We start from the raw sequence: 21,163 nt of genomic DNA on the forward strand, positions 1-21,163 counted from the left end.
TAGATCGCACAGGCAACTGAAGACGATTTCAAAACGTTCCAGCCAGGGAATCGTTTTAAAAGGGGATTCGTTTAAGAAGTTTTGAGACCGGAAATAAAACTTGGAGTGAGGGGGAGACAATGGTGGACTCCATGGAGGAAGTTCCCTTTTATCCTCTTTTCTAAGGTGGGCTAGGCAGGATATAGTGACTCAACCAGTGGCTGAGTGAGCTTGACGTTTCCACTATCCTCAGAGCGTGGCTGCTTCCACCACCACCATCTGAAGGCTCTGCAGGTTGTCTTCTGCATCTGATAACTCTTCTTCGACCGCCAGATCATTTTCTGTTTCCTTTTCTAGGTGCCAGATGGGTCCGTGGTAGCCCTGGTCTCCAAGCAAGTTACGGCCTACAACGCCGTCAACAATTCGACTGTTTCCAGGACCTCAGCTAGCAAGTATGGTAAGGTCTTGTTTGCTGTGATGGTATAGGCAAGAACTTGGGGTTGGGAGCAGGTTTAAGAAAACAGGTTGTGCTATTGTCCCCCTGAATAATGCCCTAGGACTACAAGAGCTAGGGAATTTTGGAAATTCACAGCCCAAGACCGAAACAGACGGTGCTTTACGTCTAAAGTCATCCATAGTGGAATGTTTGTGAAATAGCTGACTGAAGGAGAGTATGTATGTTGTATTGTCGAAGGCTTTCACGGCCGGAATCACTGGGGTGCTGTGTGGTTTCCGGGCTGTATGGCCGTGTTCTAGCAGCATTCTCTCCTGACGTTTCGCCTGCATCTGTGGCTGGCATCTTCAGAGGATCTGATAGTAGGAATGGAAAGCAAGTGGAGTATATATACTGTGAGGTCAAAAGGTGAGACCCTCTGAATGGAGTAGCCTGGTATGTGAGTCACAAAGAAGTCTGTAGCCTGTAGCCTGCTATCTTCATTGTTACTCCCAGGCTACAGACTTCTTTGTGACTCACATACCAGGCTACTCCATTCAGAGGGCCTCACCTTTTGACCTCACAGTATATATACTCCACTTGCTTTCCATTCCTACTATCAGATCCTCTGAAGATGCCAGCCACAGATGCAGGCGAAACGTCAGGAGAGAATGCTGCTAGAACACGGCCATACAGCCTGGAAACCACCCAGCACCCCAGTATGTATGTTGTTTTGAGCCAGTATAAAAACAAACAAACCAATAGAAACACGACAAGGATGCCTGAGCACCAAGTCAGGAACAATGCACAATTCAGGCAGGCTTTTGCCTTTTTCAGAATTTGAACTTGTGCTTGTTTAAGCCAGGTCTCTGCTCTTTTAAGCAGGAAGCAATGTGAAATAGCATGTAGAGTTAATCAAATATGGTGAATGGAGAGCAGTTTGCCATAGCACTGAGAACTAAACAAATATGGAGAATGGGCAACAATTTGCAATAGCATTGAGATTGCAACAAGCATGGTGAATGGGAATCAAGTACAATAGCACTGAGAGCTAAGCAAACATGGTGAATGGGAATAAAGTGCAATAGCACTGAGAATTATACAAATATGGAGAATGGGCAACAATTTGCAATAGAATTGAGATTGCAACTAGCATGGTGAATGGGAATCAAGTGCAATAGCATTGAGAACTAAACAAATATGGAGAATGGGCAACAATTTGCAATAGCATTGAGATTGCAACAAACATGGTGAATGGGAATCAAGTGCAGTAGCACTGAGAATTATACAAATATGGAGAATGGGCAACAATTTGCAATAGCATTGAGATTGCAACAAACATGGTGAATGGGAAGCAAGTGCAATAGCTCTGAGAGCTAAACACACATGGAGAATGGAAAGCGATTTGTAATAACATTGAGATGGCACTGCTGCAGTACCATCCTGCTGCCTACAGATGGCTTGCGAAAAGGCCTCCATAGGACAATGGAGTTATGCCACCAAAAGGGTGACATAAGTCCAAGGCCCAGGCCACAGCATAAATGGCTGCAGAGCTGGAGCGGAAGCCTCAGCCCTGGGCATGCCCCCACTGCACTGATAGGGCCAGTGGTGGTGCAGGAGGGTTAAGTGACTTCTCTCTGTGATACACCTCTGAAGATGCCAGCCATAAGCGTGGGGCTGCCACCAAAAAGTCCCTCTACTGTGAGCCCACCAGATGGACTTCTTTGATTGGTGGGACAGTCAGGAGGGCCTCTCCTTAATTTCAGGGCAGGAATATATGGGAGAAGACAGGGGTCTTAGCCCCAGGTCCAGGTATCCGGGAGGGTCACAGCATCTGCCCACCAGCACGTTTGCCCCGTTACTGGGTAAATGCCCTCGGGAAGACAAATCGACTGGGCCCATACCCCATCTTGCACTCCATTCCCATATTGGGCCATTCCCATATTCCCATATCTTCTGGCATCCAGTCAGCCATGAGTAAGATCTTAACTGGTGGATCGTGTTTGATCGTAGGCTTACGGGACCAAATGGCAACAAACCCCCGGCTGGAAACAATAAAGGGGCACAGATGTAGATGCCTAGTTAAATCCCCATTATATTCACAATTTGAAGGCATCGTCTAGGACAGGGGTCTGCAACCTGTGGCCATGCTGGCAAGGGGTGATGGGAATTGTAGTCCATGAACATCTGGAGAGCCACAGGTTGCAGACCCCTGTCTTCTCCCATATATTCCTGCCCTGAAATTAAGAACAGGGAGAGGCCCTCCTGACTGTCCCACCAATCAAAGAAGTCCATCTGGTGGGCTCACAGTAGAGGGACTTTTTGGTGGCAGCCCCACGCTGATGGCCGGCATCTTCAGAGGTGTATCACAGAGAGAAGTCACTTCTCTCTGGGATACACCTCTGAAGATGCTGGCCACAAATGCAGGTGAAACATTAGGAACAAGATCTACCAGACCACGGCCACACAGCCCAGAAAACCCACCACAACCACCTGAGTCTGGCTGTGAAAGCCTTCGACAATACATTTTTTTCCTTTCGTTTGCCATTCTCTCAATGATCCGTCCTTCTCCAACTCGATAAGATCTCCGCCAGAATTAAGGAAACACCGTGGTCAAGATTTAAGCATAAGCATAAGCATAAGCATAAGCATAAGCATAAGCATAAGCATTTTATTGTCATTGTGCACGCACAACGAAATTTACAGCAGCATTCCTCGATGCACACAATTTCAGACTCATACATCATCCTCACTTCCCCTTCCTCCACCCATCTTTGATTGGTGGGACAGTCAAGATTTCAAAGGACCTGGAAACATTACGTACAATATATAGAAGGGGGACAACAAAACACCGTAATAATAGATAGTATACTTCATATGAGTTGACAGATGACACAGAAAAAGATACCAATTAGGAAGAATTACATTTGGAAAACGAATACTTACCTTAGCTGATTTTTCAGTGCAGACGTCACTGACAATAGGTCAATTTGGGTCAGTCGTAGGGGAAGTCTGGAATACAAGATAGAGATAAAAGTTACAAGATAATATAACAAGGAATATATTACCTGAGTTAAGATAAGAGATTAATATTACATGTAATGTAAGAAGTAAATTTAGAAGTAATAATACTATCCATGATAAAAGATTAATGTTATAATACATATCTTGTAGAAAGTAAATCCGAAGTAACATTCTAAGCACTACTACCTTGCAAAGCATTGGTGAGGGGCACTAAGGGGTGAGGGGTGGTAGAGGGTATTATATGTATTTATGGATCTATATATGTATGTAGGAAATGTCAATACTATGTTGATTTTATGTATGAAGAAAAAAAAAGATCCACCAGACCATGGCCAAACAGCCCGGAAAACCCACCACAACCAGTTGAATCCGGCTGTGAAATCCTTCGGCAAAACCTTTCTGCTAGTTTAGTGACATGACAATGGAATGCTGTGGTTTCCCAAATTCTGTGCACCGCTGACCTGGAGGACGGCGTCCATGAAGCTGTGCGTTTCTGTGCTTTCAGAAAACATGATCCGTTACACGGGCAGCCCGGACAGCTTGCGCTCCCGGACGCCCATGATTACCCCCGATCTGGAGAGCGGGGTCAAGATGTGGCATCTGGTCAAGAACCACGAACACGGAGATCAGAAGGAAGGCGACCGAGGGAGCAAGATGGTGTCGGAGATCTATCTGACTAGGCTGCTGGCCACCAAGGTACGGCAGGCTGGGGAGGCCAAGGAGGACACTGATGGAGTGGGCTTAACAGGGGCTTGATAGGGTTGTCAGGTCTGGGTGGGGAAACACTTGGTGATTTGGGGGTGGAGCCTGGAGAGGGCGGGGCTTGGGGAGGGACTTTTGCAAGGTATAACACCATAGAGTCTACCCTTCTAAGCGACCGTTTTCTCCAGGGAAACTGGTCTTGGCCATCTGGAGATCGACAGTAATAGCAGGAAATTGGCATTTCTGTGACTCCAAGAACCTGTGGCAGGCAGTTACTTCAAAGGATTGAAAGAGGGGTGGTGATTTCTGCTGATTTCCCCCTCTCTCTACTACAACCAGAGGTGGGCTCCAGCAGGTTCTCACAGGTTCCCGAGAGTAGGTCACTAATTATTTGGGTGTGTTGAGAGGGGGTTACTAATTGGTGATTTTGCCATGTGATTTTTGCCTTAGTTACGCCCCTCCTCTCAGTAGTAGCGTGCAGAACTTGAAGCAGTCTGGCAGGAGGTGCACCGGCGTGCGTGGCAGCCTGCGCCTGCGTGCATTCGTTTCCTGCCCAAGGACCGGCGCAGCGGCTGCGTCCTTGCCACAGCCCTGCCCAGGAATGCCCCGCCCCTGGAATGCCTGGCCATGCCCCCATCATGCCCCGCCCAGCCCCATTGGCGCTACGCCACAGTTTGGATCCCATCACCATGGGAACCTGTTACTAAAATTTTTGGATCCCACCACTGAACCCTCCACTTTACCACCCTTTGGTGATTCCCAGGAACAAAATGGTGTCAGTGATCTACAGCAGAGGGGAGGAGTGGGAAAATCCCACTCTTCAGAGTCCACAGATGCTTGGATATGTGTCACTGGTAATATCTTGCCCTGCAAAGAGTTGCCAGTTCTTATCTTAGCTATAATATTTTAACCATTTCAAAAGGGCATTCAATTATAATGTGTGGGCTCGTATGATGAGCCATTCAAAGAGGGAATAAGCAATTTGGAAATCTTATTTTCCAGGACTGTCTATGATCTCCAGGGCTTGAGGCCAGCCAGTTTAATATTCAATACAGTGCCCATGTTATTTATTACATTTTATTATGTCTTCATTTTTAATACTTACAATTAATTTTCAATAGAGATAAATGTAAGATTCTGTACTTAGGCAGAAAAAATGTAGTGCACAGATATGGAATGGGTGACACCTGGCTTGACAACACTACAGAGAGCAGTAGTGGCGTAGGAGGTTAAGAACTCGTGTATCTAATCTGGAGGAACCGGGTTTGATTCCCAGCTCTGCCGCCTGAGCTGTGGAGGCTTATCTGGGGAATTCAGATTAGCCTGTACACTCCCACACACGCCAGCTGGGTGACCTTGGGCTAGTCACAGCTTCTCGGAGCTCTCTCAGCCCCACCTACCTCACAAGGTGTTTGTTGTGAGGGGGGAAGGGCAAGGAGATTGTCAGCCCCTTTGAGTCTCCTGCAGGAGAGAAAGGGGGGATATAAATCCAAACTCTTCTTCTTCTTCTTCTTCTTCTTCTACATGCAAAAGGGATCTGGGAGTCTTAGTAGACCACAAACTGAACATGAGTCAGCAGTGCGATGCAGCAGCCAAGAAAGCCAATGCAATTCTGGGATGCACCAATAAGAGTATAGTGTCTAGATCGAGGGAAGTAATTGTACCACTCTACTCTGCATTGGTCAGAGTACTGTGTTCTGTTCTCAGTACCTAAAGTACTGTGTTCTGTTCTGGGCACTGCAATTTAAGAAGGACATTGACAAGCTGGAACGGGTCCAGAGGAGGGCAACCAAAATGGTAAAAGGTCTGGAATCCATGCCCTATGAAGAGAGGGAGCTGGGGATGTTTAGTCTGGAGAAGCAAAGGTTATTGGGGCAGGGGGCATAATAGCTATGTTTAAATATTTGAAGAGATTTCATATCAAAGAGGGAGCAAGCTTGTTTTCTGCTGCCTCAGAGGCTAGAGCAGCAGTGGCGTAGGAGGTTAAGAGCTCGTGTGTCTAATCTGGAGGAACCGGGTTTGATTCCCCGCTCTGCCGCCTGAGCTGTGGAGGCTTATCTGGGGAATTCAGATTAGCCTGTGCACTCCCACACACGCCAGCTGGGTGACCTTGGGCTAGTCACAGCTCTACGGAGCTCTCTCAGCCCCACCTACCTCACAGGGTGTTTGTTGTGAGGGGGGAAGGGCAAGGGGATTGTAAGCCCCTTTGAGTCTCCTGCAGGAGAGAAAGGGGGGATATAAATCCAAACTCTTTTTCTTCTTCTAGAGTAATGGATTCAAGGTGCAGGAAAAGAGATTCCACCTAAACATAAGGAAGAACTTCCTGTCAGCGCTGTTCATCAGTGGAATTCACTGCCTCAGAGAGTGGTCCAGTTCTGGGCACTGCAATTTAAGGATATTGACAGTGTCTGTCTTTGTCTTTGGAGGTTTTTAAAGAGAGGCTGGATGGCCATCTGTTGGGAGTGCTTTGATTCTGTGTTCCTGCATTGCAGGGGGTTGGACTTAATGGATCAATTTCTCAATGGATGCAACGTTAACAACTCCACAAACAACAAACGCGCTGCATCAACCGCTACTTTATCAATTGCGCTAAGCCCACATATAAAGTGCAATACATAAAGTGCAACCAGTGAAAAGTGCAAACAACATCAGAGCCTAGACTCTTACAATATTACACATATCACATCACCCTATACCATAGTCAAGGTGACTAAACGATGTCTTCTTCACTCGGTCCTATGTCTTCGTCCGTATAGGTACTTGGACGGGACCTCTTCTTTGAAGATCAATCACTTATCAATAGCTGCATATACTGCATTCCAGTCAGTAGAAGTAGGTCTATATGGCAATGCGGACTGGTCTGAGCCAAGTCCGTCAATTAAATATCCAATAATAAATGGGTTGCGCTACTGTAACCGTTTTCGATAGATTCTTCTTCAGATTACAACTCTTCATTCTTAATCGGGATAATTACTCAAGGTGACTTCCTCACATCCATTCAGTTTCCCTTCATGATTCCATAATGTTCGCTGTAAGCTGCGCATATATGCGGCTGCGCAACTACCACATTGGGTGCCACACAGATAAGGGGCCACCAAGCACAGAGACATCTCTCAGTGCTGTGCAGCCGCGCAAAATGCTCAGAGGGAGCGTTGCTTTTCATTCACTTTGCCATCAGAAATGTGCAAAGCAACGTATAACCAAATAGTTAAAAATAAAGGAAAGAAATATAACCTTCCCCGTCTTGCTTATAAGTAACAGAGGAGATATTTAGTGAAAACACAGCCTTTAAAAACACATACTTAAACCCACGACTAAAAGAAGAGAAATGTTTTGACAAGCCGCCTAAGCTCATACTGTTACAGCTTGCCGCTTCTTCCGAAGATGTGCAGATGTGTATCAACCAATGTGTAATTGATGCCGAACAAACCGGATCTGCTATTTGTCTGGAAGAAACGATCCCTAATGCTGTTTTACCTTGGCATATCCTTCTCATGTCCCTGGCGTTATAAAAGTCATCTGTTCCCAAACTGGATTTGCGGCACCCCAAAAGGTTTTAGTTTAGCAAAAAAAAAACAGTTGGCTCGCTCTTCCTCCATGCCACCCGCTCGAGCAGGGGCCAGCCTGCTCTAGCCTCCAGCAAGTCCCGCGCGCACCGCTCTGTGCCTCTCTAGCATCTCTGCCTCCTCTGCATGCCCCCCCCCCCTCGGGCAGCAGCCAACCGGAGCACAGGCACCAGGCCCGCCAGCCGAATCCTCCCTGCTCACCGCGGTGCGCACACATCATGCTCAGAGGCCCAGGCCAGCCTAGATGTGTGTGTGGGGGGGGTGATTTTACACCCCCCATATGACAAACTCTGTGTGCACGTGCCCACAGAGAGGGCTCCAAGTGCCACCTCTGGCACCCGTGCCATAGGTTCGCCATCACTGGCCCATGGAGCTATTCAGGCAACAGGATAGTTTTAAAATTCCACCCCCATCCAAAAAAATCTCCGGTGTTTCCTAACCCAAAACTGGCAACTCGGTCAATAATATTGGCTCTCCTCTGGCACTGTGTGTTTATATATATATTTTATGGGTTGATTTTATCGTTTCAAATTGTGATTTAATTGTTCAAGCGGCCGAATGTCCCCCGGCTGCGGTGACCCAAATCGGCTGGAAAGGTGGCCCAATTTTTAAAAAATTAATAAATGAAATAAATATAATCTATTCATTCTGTTTGGGAATAAGGGGGAGGGGATGCTGGATAATCAAGGGAACAATGGAAGAATATTTCAGCTCCCCAGAAGCTGAGAACCTCACAGCTAGATGTCGCAGAGCGCATTTTTCTCGAACATCTAAGGAGTTGTGCAGGACGAGACAAGCGAAAGAGAGAGAGAGAGAGAGAGACGGTTTGACAGGGGAAACAGCCCCTCAGGTGAGGTGCCTGGCGGAACAAAGGTGTCCAGCCAAGGAGCGGGGCGGCGAGCACTCAATCCATCAACCCGCATGGCCCTTCGCAGGAGACAATTTGCTTGACAGCTCCGTAACTCTTTGCCGTTGACTTTTGGCCCCAGAACGGGGCGAACGCTAGTTTAACACTGATGCCTTCCGCAAAGCGCTACCTCCCTGTCGCTCAGCGCTGGCAGTAGGTTATTTCCACCAAATTGATTTTTGCTGGCGCTTTCAAAGCGTCGAGCAGAAGCAGGGCGAGCAGGTGAGCGGCTCTGTGTTTTAGGAAGGGAAGAGATCGACCTGTGACAAGGTGTCTGTATTTGGGACGGGGGGGGCGGGGCGGGGAGCAGGGGGCAGTAAACAGTTTCCGGACTTTGGCCTCTGAAATAATCGGCTTTGTCTAACCCTGGCCCATCTTGCTGCCCTGCGTGTCTGACCAACTAGTCAACATGCCAAACTGGCTCCCAGCTGACTTTCTTAACAGCAAGGAAAGCACAGGGGAGCTGGAGTGGCTGCCAGTCAACAGAGCCACAAATCAGGAAAAGCCTGATTTGAGTCCAGTCACGCTTGAGAGACCAACAAGATTTGGGGTGTGGGTGGGGGTGCCCTTTTGAAAGCTGTCCTCAGATGCCAAGAGAGTTTTTCTGATTCTACTTCGGTAGCATCTTAGAGATCAAACCATTTTGGGGGTATAATCTTTGGAGCGTTGAAGTTCCCTCGTATTGTCGAAGGCTTTCACGGCCGGAATCACCGGGGTGCTGTGTGGTTTCCGGGCTGCGTGGCCGTGTTCTAGCAGCATTCTCTCCTGACGTTTTGCCTGCATCTGTGGCTGGCAACTTCAGAGGATCTGATAGTAGGAATGGAAAGCAAGTGAAGTATATAGACTGTGAGGTCAAAAGGTGAGACCCTCTGAATGGAGTAGCCTGGTATGTGAGTCACAAAGAAGTCTGTAGCCTGTAACCTGCTATCTTCATTGTTACTCCCAGGCTACAGACTTCTTTGTGACTCACATACCAGGCTACTCCATTCAGAGGGCCTCACCTTTTGACCTCACAGTATATATGCTTTCCATTCCTACTATCAGATCCTCTGAAGATGCCAGCCACAGATGCAGGCGGAACGTCAGGAGAGAATGCTGCTAGAACATGGCCATACAGCCCGGAAACCACACAGCACCCCAGTATGTATGTTGTTTTGAGCCAGTATAAAAACAAACAAACCAATAGAGAGTTTCGCCTGCATCTCTAAGAAGAGTTTTAATAGCTGGATGCCATCTATTTTAAATCTGAATTAGTTTTGATAATTGAATGCTGCATTTTAAGTCTTAATTTAACGTTGTGTTTTGTTTTTATGGTTTGTTGATGTTGTACACCGCCCTGAGCCCTTCGGGGGAGGGCGGTATAAAAATGAAATCATAAATCAAAATAAATAAAATAAAATCTGGGGCTGGCACCTTCAGAGGATCTGATGGTAGGAATGGAAAGCAAGTGGAGTATATATACTGTGAGGTGGAACTTGGGGGCAGAGCCAACAGCATAAAGCTAGAGCCCTCAGCCCAGCAACTCAGAGTTAGCTCAGTTATCTGGCCTCAGCACAACTTGGGGCAAGCTTTAAACTGCAGCTGAGCCCTGGGTGTCATTGTATACAAGCTATGCCCCTGCCTTGGGGCGACTGTGCTTCCTTGCTTTACCTGGCCATTGCCAACTTTACAGCATACCAGATTCTGAAAACTCTAAAATGTGGCTATTGTTGCTAAAGCCCCTTCCGCACCTGCAGGATAACGCGCTTTCAATCCACTTTCACCATTGCTTGCAAGTGGGTTTTGCTCTTCCGCACAGTCAAACCCAGCTGCAAAGTGCATCGAAGGTGGATTGAAAGTGCAGTATTTTGCATGCGCGAAAGGGGCCAGAGTGTTGTAGAAGATTATTCCTCCCAGAAGTTAAAAGTAAAACCGTGAGATCCCGTCCGTTTCATTGGTTGGTTAATCAAGGGAGCCGGGAGTTCATTCACTGATGGGGAGAGCCAATTTGAATCCGTAACCGTTCTCGCGGTTGCCTGAGTTTCTCTGCTCGGGCTGCTGGGTAATGGGTTGCAGGATAGATTACTGAGCATCAGCTGGGGGCACTGGGTTCAAATCGTTTCTCAGCCATAATGTTCACTGAGCGCTCTGACCTAGCCCCTGCCTCTCGTTCCCAGCCTGCTCTACCTGACAGGGTCATATGGAAAATAAAATGGAATCGTCCCATCGATGCAGCCCAGAGCCCCTCGGATGAGTAGGAGAGTGAGGCAGAAACACAATAAAGCAACAAGAAATGCCGTGAGAGGGAATGAAAACATAAAACGTTAAAGCTGCCTTTTGCTTATTAAATTGCCGCTTTCTTCACTGTTCCGTTGGGACCTCTGAAAAGGCATTGGCGTGGAAATTTATTTAAGCTTAATTGAGTGATTAACTGCGAACAACAGCGGATGGTAAATCAGCTAGAAATGATGGTCCTGGCGGCCAGTAAAGTCTAAGGCCCAAACTACATGAAACGTCGGCCCCGCGTGGGGTGGCGGTTAAGAGCAGGTGGAATCTAATCTGGAGGACTGGGTTTGATTCCCTCCTCCTCCACATGAGCGGAGGACTCTTATCTGGTGAACTGGGTTTGTTTCCCCACTCCTACATATGAAGCCTGCAGGGTGACCTTGGGCTAGTCACAGCTGTCTCCGAACTCTCTCAGCCCCACCTGCCTCGCAAGGGGAGAGGAAGGGATGGAGTTTGAGACTCCTTAGTGTTGGGAAGAACAGGATATCAATCCAAACTCCTCCTCCTCCTCCTTCCCCCGAGTTGAGTCAGGGTTCTTCAGTGAACATGCGCTGTGGATGTGTAGCTGTACAAAGGTGGGCCATTTTAGGTAATGAATACAGCAAGGGGAGACACTAAATGCCCTTCTGTCCCCAATGCCATGGTTCCAGTCCTATACTGCTATATACAGTCTTCCTGTCTGCATTTTGAATGTACTCTTGATTTGTATTTCAAAAATGTCTGGCAATGCTCTAGAACCGTGGTGGCGAACCTTTGGCACTCCAGATGTTATGGACTACAATTCCCATCAGCCCCTGCCAGCGTGGCCAATTGGCAGGGGCTGGTGGGAATTGTCGTCCATAACATCTGGAGTGCCAAAGGTTCGCCACCACTGCTCTAGAACCTATTTTAAATGCCAAATAAAGGTGGTTGTTGTTGGTTCCAATACGATTGGGTGTTGTGGCACTTAGGGGAAATAAAATCCCTGCTTCTTGCCCTGGAAACCAGAAAGGGTTAGTATAAATCAGTTGGGATTTGATGGCACTTTTCACCACCAGCCAGCAGGGGCAGCAGAGGCTCCCCGTGTGGAGTTGTCCCCCATTCCCTGTGTTCCTGCACCCCTCTGGATCCTGTAAGATACCACAGTTGTCCAGGAAGCTGCCGATGGTCTCTTTCACATAAAACAAATAAATTCATATAAAATAAATAAATTCCCTGTAGCTCCACTGCAGTTGTGGGGAATGCAAGTCAGATTAGGTTTTCCTGTTGGCACAGAAGAAGAGAAGAAGAGTTTGGATTTATATCCCCCCTTTCTCTCCTGTAGGAGACTCAAAGTTCTTCCTAATGTTTAGGTGGAATCTCTTTTCCTGCACCTTGAATCCATTACTCTAGAAGAAGAAGAAGAGTTTGGATTTATATCCCCCCTTTCTCTCCTTGTAGGAGACTCAAAGGGGCTGACAATCTCCTTGCCCTTCCCCCCTCACAACAAACGCCCTGTGAGGCAGGTGGGGCTGAGAGAGCTCCGAGAAGCTGTGACTAGCCCAAGGTCACCCAGCTGGCGTGTGTGGGAGTGTACAGGCTAATCTGAATTTCCCAGATAAGCCTGCACAGCTCAGGCGGCAGAGCGGGGAATCAAACCTGGTTCCCCCAGATTAGATACATGAGCTCTTAACCTCCTACGCCACTGCTGCTCCATCGTTCGCCCTTCTGTCTTCGGCCCTCCCCTCCGCCCACCTCCCTTTGACACCTTCTGTTCTCCCTTCCAATCAGGGCACTTTACAGAAGTTTGTCGACGACCTCTTTGAGACAATCTTCAGCACCGCCCATCGGGGCAGCGCCCTCCCGCTGGCCATCAAGTACATGTTCGACTTCTTGGACGAGCAGGCCGACAAGCACAACATCCACGACCCGCACGTCCGGCACACCTGGAAGAGCAACTGGTAAGTGCAGAGGCTTGGGTGCCCCTTGGCCGGGCAGTGGCAAACCACCTCAGTTCATTCCTTGCCTTGACCTGGATGGTCCAGGCTACCTTGATCTTGTCAGACCTTGGATCGGAGCACCTTCCTTATGAGGAGAGGCTGCAGCGTTTGGGACTCTTTAGTTTGGAGAGGAGACGTCTGAGGGAGGATATGATTGAAGTCTATAAAATTATGCATGGGGTAGAAAATGTTGACAGAGAGACATTTTTCTCTCTTTCTCACAATACTAGAACCAGGGGGCATCCATTGACAATGCTGGGGGGAAGAATTAGGACTAATCAAAGGAAACACTTCTTCACACATGTGATTGGTGTTTGGAATATGCTGCCACAGGAGGTGGTGATGGCCACTCACCTGGAGAGCTTGAAAAGGGGCTTGGACAGATTTATGGAGGAGAAGTCGATGTATGGCTACCAATCTTGATCCTCCTTGATCTGAGATTGCAAATGCCTTAGCAGACCAGGTGCTCTGGAGCAGCAGCAGCAGCAGAAGGCCATTGCTTTCACATCCTGCATGTGAGCTCCCAAAGGCACCTGGTGGGCCACTGCGAGTAGCAGAGAGCTGGACTAGATGGACTCTGGTCTGATCCAGCTGGCTTGTTCTTACGTTCTTATGACCTCAAAAGCTAATCAGGGTCGGCCCTGGTTGGTACTCTGATGGGAGGCCACCAAGAAAGGCCAGGGTTGCTACCCAGGGTTGCTATCCAGGCAATGGCAAACCACCTCTGATGTCCTCTCTCTTCAAAATCCCATGGGCTCGCCATAATTCAGCTAACCTGGGGGGCCCAGGCTAGCCTAATCTCGTCAGATCTCGGAAGCTAAGAAGGGTCAGCCTGGGTTTGTACTTGGATGGGAGACCACCAAGGAGGTCCAGGGCAGCTATGCAGAGGCAGGCAATGGGACACTTCCTCTGAATGTCTCTTGCCCTAGAAACCCGACAGGGTTAGCATAAATCAGTGAAATCTCACTGGGTTTCCTTGGGTCAGTCGCAGTCTCTCAGAATAACCTACTTTACAGAATAACCTACAGAATAACCTGCCTTCCCTTGTGAGGATAAAATGGAGAAAGGGAGAATGTCGTAAGCCACTTCGCGTCCAGTCCCATATCAGACTGATCACAAACCAGTAATAAAAACTAGGCGGGGCCAAACTAAGTCAGGGCGGAGCCCAGTCATCAGGAAGGGACAGAGCTAACACTGTCGTGTTCTGCGGACCTCCTAATAAACAAACTCAGCGGATATGAAATCTATTGATTAATCGGCGCTCAAACAGGTTACACTTCAAAGCTCTTTGGCGCCTTCCGCACGTGCAAAATCGTGCACTTTCAATCCACTTTCACAATTGTCTGCAAGTGGATTTTGCTATTCCGCACAGTCAAAGCCAGCTGCAAAGTGGATTGAAAGTGCATGATTCTGCCTGTGCGGAAGAGCCAAGACTAAAGCTTCCACACCTGGCCGCCCCTGTAGTATTCAGAACGCACCCCCTCCCTTCACTCCATTGTTAGGCAACACCGGACGTGGGATCCAGCAGGTTCTCACAGGTTCCCGAGAGTAGGTTACTAATTATTTGTGTGTGCAGAGAGGGGGTTACTAATGGGTGATTTTGCCATGTGATTTTGGCCTTAGTTATGCCCCTCCTCTCAGCAGTAGCGCGCAGAACTGGAAGCAGTCTAGCAGGAGGTACACCGGTGTGCGTGGCAGCCTGCGCCTGCGTGCATTCGTTTCCCACCCAAGGACTGGCGCAGCAGCTGCGTCCTTGCCACAGCCCCGCCCAGGAATTCCCCACCCCCAGAATGCCCAGCCACGCCGTCGTGCCCCGCCCAGCCCCATTGGCGCTACGCCACAGTTTGAATCCCACCACCATGGGAACCTGTTACTAAAATTTTTGGATCCCACCACTGGGCAACACCCCCCTTTTAGTTTCCCCCAGCTGGTTCCAAGCCTGCATCTCTCCAAGGCCGATCTCTTGGATAGGAACCAGGTGCTCCCTGGCCTTGGTGAGAAGGATTCCCATGAGCTCACACACTCCTCCATAGCACAGTTCTAATTCCACCTACAAGCAGCAACACCAGGATGCCAAAACCTCCTGCCCTCCCCTGGAGAACATGACAAGGCCTGGGTTTTCAGAGTTCTCGACAAAATGAACAGGTGTCTTGCAATGAGAAATATGGGAAGGGAGGCGAAGAGAAGCCAGCAAGATAGAAACCATACTACAAGAGAGCCAGCGTGATGTAGTGGCTAAGAGCAGGTGGATTCTAATCTGGAGAATCGGGTTTGATTCCCCATTCCTCCGCCTGAGTGGCAGAGGTGAACCGGATGTGTTTCCACACTCCTACATCCCAGCTGGGTGACCTTGGCCTAGTCACAGTTCTCTCAGAACTCTCTCAGCCCCACCTACCTCATAAGGCGTCTGTTGTGGGAAGGGAAAGGAGCTTGTCAGCCACCTTGAGTCTCCTTACAGGAGAGAAAGGTGGGCTATAAATCCAAACTCTTCTTCTACAAGATTTCCCCCTGCACCCAGTGGAGTAGAAACCACAAGCTGAGATCAGCAAGCAGGATTTCCCCTTCCTCGGTGGGCTAACCTGCTGGGAAGCAAACCTTCTTGTGGGGTGTGTGTGTGTGTGTGTGTCTGACTCATTTCCAGCCCTACGAAAGATAACGCCACGTTTTTGGAAAAATGCACCAAGCGTTCAAGTGTGTTCGCTTCAGTGCATTTCTACTGATGCTCCTGACTGGCAGGTTGTCGGCATAACCACCCACCCACCCACCCGCCCCCACCCACCCTGAAATAAAAAAAGGAAACCCGAGGTGTCGTGTCGGAGTGGCTTCCAGCTAATGAAACATTAGCATATTATTAACATCCTCACGTGTCACTAATTTAAGGCTGATTGGAGCCACTCACAGTAAATGAGCAAGAGGTTTATTTAAAGGGGGAACAGGTGGGTGGAGAGGCGGGGCGGTCAAAAGGGAACGGAAAGAAAGATCTCCTAATCAGATTCGATTAATTTCCAGTCAAGCTCGGAGAAAAACGTCAGTGTCCTTTTAAAACTGGCATAATTATATTCATGCTGATTTTATATATACTATGTTGTACACCGCCCAGAGCCCTTTGGGGATGGGGCGGTATATTACATTAAACAAACAAACAACAGCAACAGCAACAGCAACAGCAACAACAACAACAACAACAACAACAACAACAACAACAACAACAACAACAACAACAATAATAATAATAATAATAATAATAATAATAATAATAATAATAATAATAATAATAATAATAATAATACATCTAGGACTGTGTGATGTAGGGCTGGAAATGAGTCAGACACACACACACACACACCCCACAAGAGAGCTGGGCCCACCTTTAGTGGGGGGGTTATTTCAGTCAGGCTCTGGGTGGAGGGAATTTAGCTGAGTCATGGGGGCACCAACTTTGGGGCTAGGGATCCCAGTGCTGATGGGACGGGGAAGATATTGCGGTAGGCGGCGGCCATATGATAGAAGGCTTATCGAGACGCGGCTATGCTCGTCAGCCTTCTGACCTCGGGACCTATCCCCGGCGAACGATGGTGGTTGGGATCAGGGACACTCTGCTTCGGTCCTTGGTGTTGCTGATTACCAATGCCAGGTCCATTAACAATAAGACCTCAAGGTGCTCCAGGATTTTCTCGGAGCCCAGCAGGTGGACCTGGCGGCAGTCACCGAAACCTGGGTGCGCTGAAAGGGTGAGACCGTCAGCCTTTGTAAGCGAGGTCGCTACCACCAGGTTTCGGGCGCGTGGTTTCACCAACCACGAACACAGGGCCCGGGTGGCGGGGTGGCATTGTTCGTCCGGGAGTCTATTCCCTTCAGGGCGCTCCCCACCCCAGAGATCACCGGCATGGAGTGTGTCGGCCTAGAGTGGTTGGCCCTGGAGGGGTTGGCTGTTCTCCTGGTGTACCGCTCGCCTAGTTGCCGGGAGGCTAAGCCTGCCGCGTCAGCTGGAGGTGGTGTCGGACTCACGCCGCGGTTCCCCAGGCTTATTGTCTTGGGGGACTTCCACGTCCATGCCGATGCCGCCTCATGTACAGCAGCGGCGTGACCTAGTGTCATCCATGCATGGCGACGCTTAGCCTCTCCTTAGTAAATTTCGGCCCCACTCAATGCAGGTCGGGCACACGCCTGGATTTGGTCTTTGGGTCGGGGATTGATTTGGTCGTGTCCTCTGTCAACAGAGTGCCATGGTCCGACCACTACTTCCTGTCGGTCCGGATGGACATGCCCTCAATCGCTTCCCCGTCTAGGGCGACGGGCTGATTTATGCCCGCCCGCGGAGACTTATGCGTGATCCACTTGGTTTCCTGAATGCTCTTAAGGGACCCTGAACCCGCCGGGCACACTCGATGAGCAGGTAGAGGACTGGAATTTCGGCTCTCTGATGCCATCGAAGCCTCGTTGTTCTCGGCGGCCTCTATGCGTTCTCAGCTCTCGGCGTGTTCCATGGTACATGAGGAGCTACGCCGCATGAAACGGGTGCTTAGACGCCTAGAGCTTAATATGCGGAGGAAATCTCGTGACGAAGCTGCGCGCACATCTCAGTAGGACATTTATGAAAGCCTATGAGATGGCATGACGGCTGAAGCGAAGAGAACTTTCTTCTCCTCCTCTCTCGCATCCGGACTTTCAGCTTTCGGCCCGCACAATTGTTTCAGATAATTCGGTCTTTAACCTCCTTATCGGAGGGTTCTTCAAATTCCCACCTCGAGCATTAGGCCAGAGGCATTTATGAGCTTTTTGGCGGATAAGGTCGCCACGCCCCGCCTGGTGACCTTCCTCCTACGCTGGATACAATTAGGTGAACTGGAGGCTCCCTTGCCGCCTTTCACAGGCCCTTTGCATGGCCCAGTTTTCCCTGCTCTCTGAAGCCGCTTATTGACAGGGCCTTAGCTGCTGTTAGACCTACTACCTGTCCTCTGGATCCGCGTACCCCTCCTGGCTTGCAAAAAACTTGCCGGGAGGAGCTACTTAATTCCCATCTGTTGAGTATCATCAATGCCTCCCTTGAGCAAGGAGTCTTTTCCGATGGGTTGGAAGGAGGCAGTGGTCCACCCACTCTTAAAAAGACCATCGCTAGATCCGAGGGATCTGGCCACCATCACCGCCCCGTCTCGAATCTTTCGCTTCTGGGGAAGGTAATTGAGAGAGTGGTGCTGGAGCAGCTGCCCGGCTTCGTGGCTGACACATCGGCTTTTGCCCCCTTCCCGTCCGGCTTCCATGCTGGGCATGGGACGGAGACTGTTCTCGTCGCCGTCACAGATACACACTCCGCGATACAGCTTGACCGAAGGATCGGCGCTGCTGGTATTGCTAGATCTTTACCGCAGCGCTTTGATATGGTCGATCGCGACCTTTTTTGACCCACCGCCTGGCCTCCTCCGGAGTACGGGCATGCATATCCTTCAATGGATTGTCTCGCTTCTCCGGGGCCGGAATCAGCAAGTGAGGCGCTGGGATCAAGCCTCCCAGAAGTGCCCGCTTATGTGTGTACCCCAGGGGGCGCTTTGCATATCCCCGCCGCTATTATTTAACATCTGGCGTACTCCACCCCTTGCTCAGCTGGTACGGAGTTTTGGGCTGGTCTGTCATCAGTATGCGGATGACACCCAGCCTCATTCTGTCGATGGAGGGGGGGGAGCAGCCGCTTCCCCTGCGGCTCTATAGCATTGTCTGGAGGCGGTTGCTGGTTGGTTGGGACAGAGCAGGTTAAAGCTGAATCCATCGGCGACGGAGATCCTTTGGCTTGGTCAGCGAGGGGGAGGGCGGGACTTTTCAGCCGCCGGTGTGGGAGGTGGGGCCTACATTGGCGCCGACCCCCTCTGTGGCGTATCCCGGGGTCCACCTGGACTCGCCTCTTTCTATGGAGCACTCCAGGTGGCCCATATAACCCGGGTTGCCTTTTTTCCACCTTCGCCAGGGCCCGGGCGGCTGGCCCCCTTCCTCTCCTGCCGTGACCTAGCCATCAGGATCCACGCAACGGTCACCTTCCAGGCTAGACTATTGCACCGCTTCTACGCTGGCCTTCCCTTGCGCTCGATCCGGAGATTGAAACTGGTCCAACACGCGGCGCCGCTTCTGCTCACAGGCAGCGCCAGTTGGGACCATATTCAGCCTGTGCTGCTACCGACTACATTGGCTCCCTGTAGAGTTCCGGATCGCTTTCAAGGTGTTGGTGTTGACCTTTAAGGCCCACGCTGCCTGGAGACCCTCGAGATTTTCTCGGTGACCGCATGTCCCATATGTTCCCACACGGCCTCTTCGTTCGGTAGAGGCCAATCTACTGGCGGTCCCCGGCCCCTCGATGATGCTGCTGGCCTCCACATCGGCCAGGGCCTTTACAGCCCTGGCCCTCGCCTGGTGGAACGCTCTCCCACCAGCTGTTCGGGCCCTGCGGGACCTTGGCGAGTTCCCGCGAGGCCTGCAAGACGGAGCTGTTCCGCCGGGCCTTTGGAGAGTCCTGCCGCTGATGGTGCCCTTCCGGCCTCCGCTGGCCCCCTTCCGCTGGCCCCCTTCCGCTGGCCCCTTTCACTGGCCCTTCCGCCGGCCTCTACATCTGGGCCTATAACATCTATCTAGACCTACCGTTCTCCCTGGGGGTGGAAGAATTTAATATTAGGCACCGGGCGCCACCTACACCTATGCCTATATTTATTTTACATTTAAATGCTAATGTTTAGCTAGTTTTCGCTGCTTTTATAAGTTTTAGCCTATTTATGATGTTTTAAAATTGTATTTATTATCTGCTGTACACCGCCCAGAGCCCCTCGGGGATGGGGCGGTCTAGAAGCCCAAAGTATAAATAAATAAAAAATAAGTATAAATAAATGTATCGACGAATAATGCGTGCAGAGCCGAGTAGGGTGGCCTTTTGCAGCGGACATATGGTGATTTTGTGGGTGGTCCCAGTGGTGATCGGCACACTGGGTGCAGTGCCTAAAGACCTTGGACGGCACTTAAAAACAATCGGCGCTGACAAAATCACCATATGTCAGCTGCAAAAGGCCACCCTACTCGGCTCTGCACGCATTATTCGTCGATACATCACACAGTCCTAGATGTGGGAAGTGTCCGATGTGTGATGTAATACAAAATCCAGGATATTGATCTTGTTTGCTGTGTATAACTGTTTTTGTATCAATATAATAATAATAATAATAATAATAATAATAATAATAATAATAATAATAATAATAATAATAATAATAATAATAATAATAATAATAATAATAATAATGTGCAGAAGAGAGCCAGCGTGGCATAGCGGATAAGGTGTCGGACTGGGGTTCGAGAAACCCAGGTTTGAATTCCTGCTCTCCCGTGGAAACTTTCTAGGTGAGCTTGGCCCAGCTATGCACTCTCAGCCCTGATCCTGGCTAGTATTCGGATGGGAGGCCTCCAAAGGAATATCAGGGTCGTGAGCATGTCGGCAGGCAACGGCAAACCCACCAAATCCGTCTTACCTTAAACACCTCGCCAGAGGCTGCAACGAATCAGCTGCGACTCGATAGCAGAAAAAGGTGCAGAAATGGGCAGCTGAAGTGTGGAATAAAGAAAAAAGTTTGGATTTGTATCCCGCTGTTCTCAATCATAAGGAGCCTCAAAGTGGCTTAAAATTACCTTCCGGTCCCCTCCCTACAACAGACATCTTGGCTCATTCCGCACATGCAGAATAATGCACTTTCAAACTTCTTTCAGTGCTCTTTGAAGCTGTGCGGAAGAGCAAAATCCACTTGCAAACAGTTGTGAAAGTGGTTTGAAAACGCATTATTTTGCGTGTACGGAAGGGGCCCTTGTGAAGCCGGTGGGGCTGAGAGTTTGGAGAGAACTGGGACTGGCCCAAGGTCGCCCAGCAGGGTCCATGTGCAGGAGCAGGGAAACAAATCCAGTTCACAGATTAGAGTCTGCTGCTCACATGGAGGAGAGGGGGGATCAAACTCAGTTCTCCGGATTGGAGCCCACCGGTTCTTAACAACTACACCATGCTGGTAAAGAACATTCCAATAAGCTTATTTCAAGGGATAGGACATTTCTTCTTCACGCATTTGGCAATGAAATCCAGTATCAGAGGGGATCTTGGGTTGGGGGGGGCACACAGTTAATCGGGACGGTGGGCTGCTTCACTCTTCGTAACCACCACCGCCCCAAACTCACCTAAGGTCGGATCCAACCAGTTCCATGCACGCTCAGTGTAACCGAACTTGCAGGGCTGTTGTGTGGATAAGAGGAAGGAGAAGGGAATGACGCAAGCTGCTTTGGGGAGAAAGAAGCAGTAGAAATGAGTGAATAA

General features: G+C 49.5%; 1 protein-coding gene across 1 annotated transcript in view; it reads left to right on the plus strand.

Moving 5' to 3' along the window:
* Positions 1-21,163, plus strand: part of PLXNA4 (plexin A4) — a 203,752-nt gene that overhangs the window by 143,906 nt on the left and 38,683 nt on the right. Inside the window, exons 20-22 of the mRNA XM_048500707.1 lie at positions 337-436; positions 3,942-4,132; positions 12,626-12,795. Of these exons, the coding sequence (XP_048356664.1) occupies positions 337-436; positions 3,942-4,132; positions 12,626-12,795 (461 nt within the window). The remainder of the gene's footprint in view (positions 1-336; positions 437-3,941; positions 4,133-12,625; positions 12,796-21,163) is intronic.

Source organism: Sphaerodactylus townsendi, linkage group LG06 (assembly GCF_021028975.2).
Source record: "Sphaerodactylus townsendi isolate TG3544 linkage group LG06, MPM_Stown_v2.3, whole genome shotgun sequence".
Taxonomy (NCBI): Eukaryota; Metazoa; Chordata; class Lepidosauria; order Squamata; family Sphaerodactylidae; genus Sphaerodactylus; species Sphaerodactylus townsendi.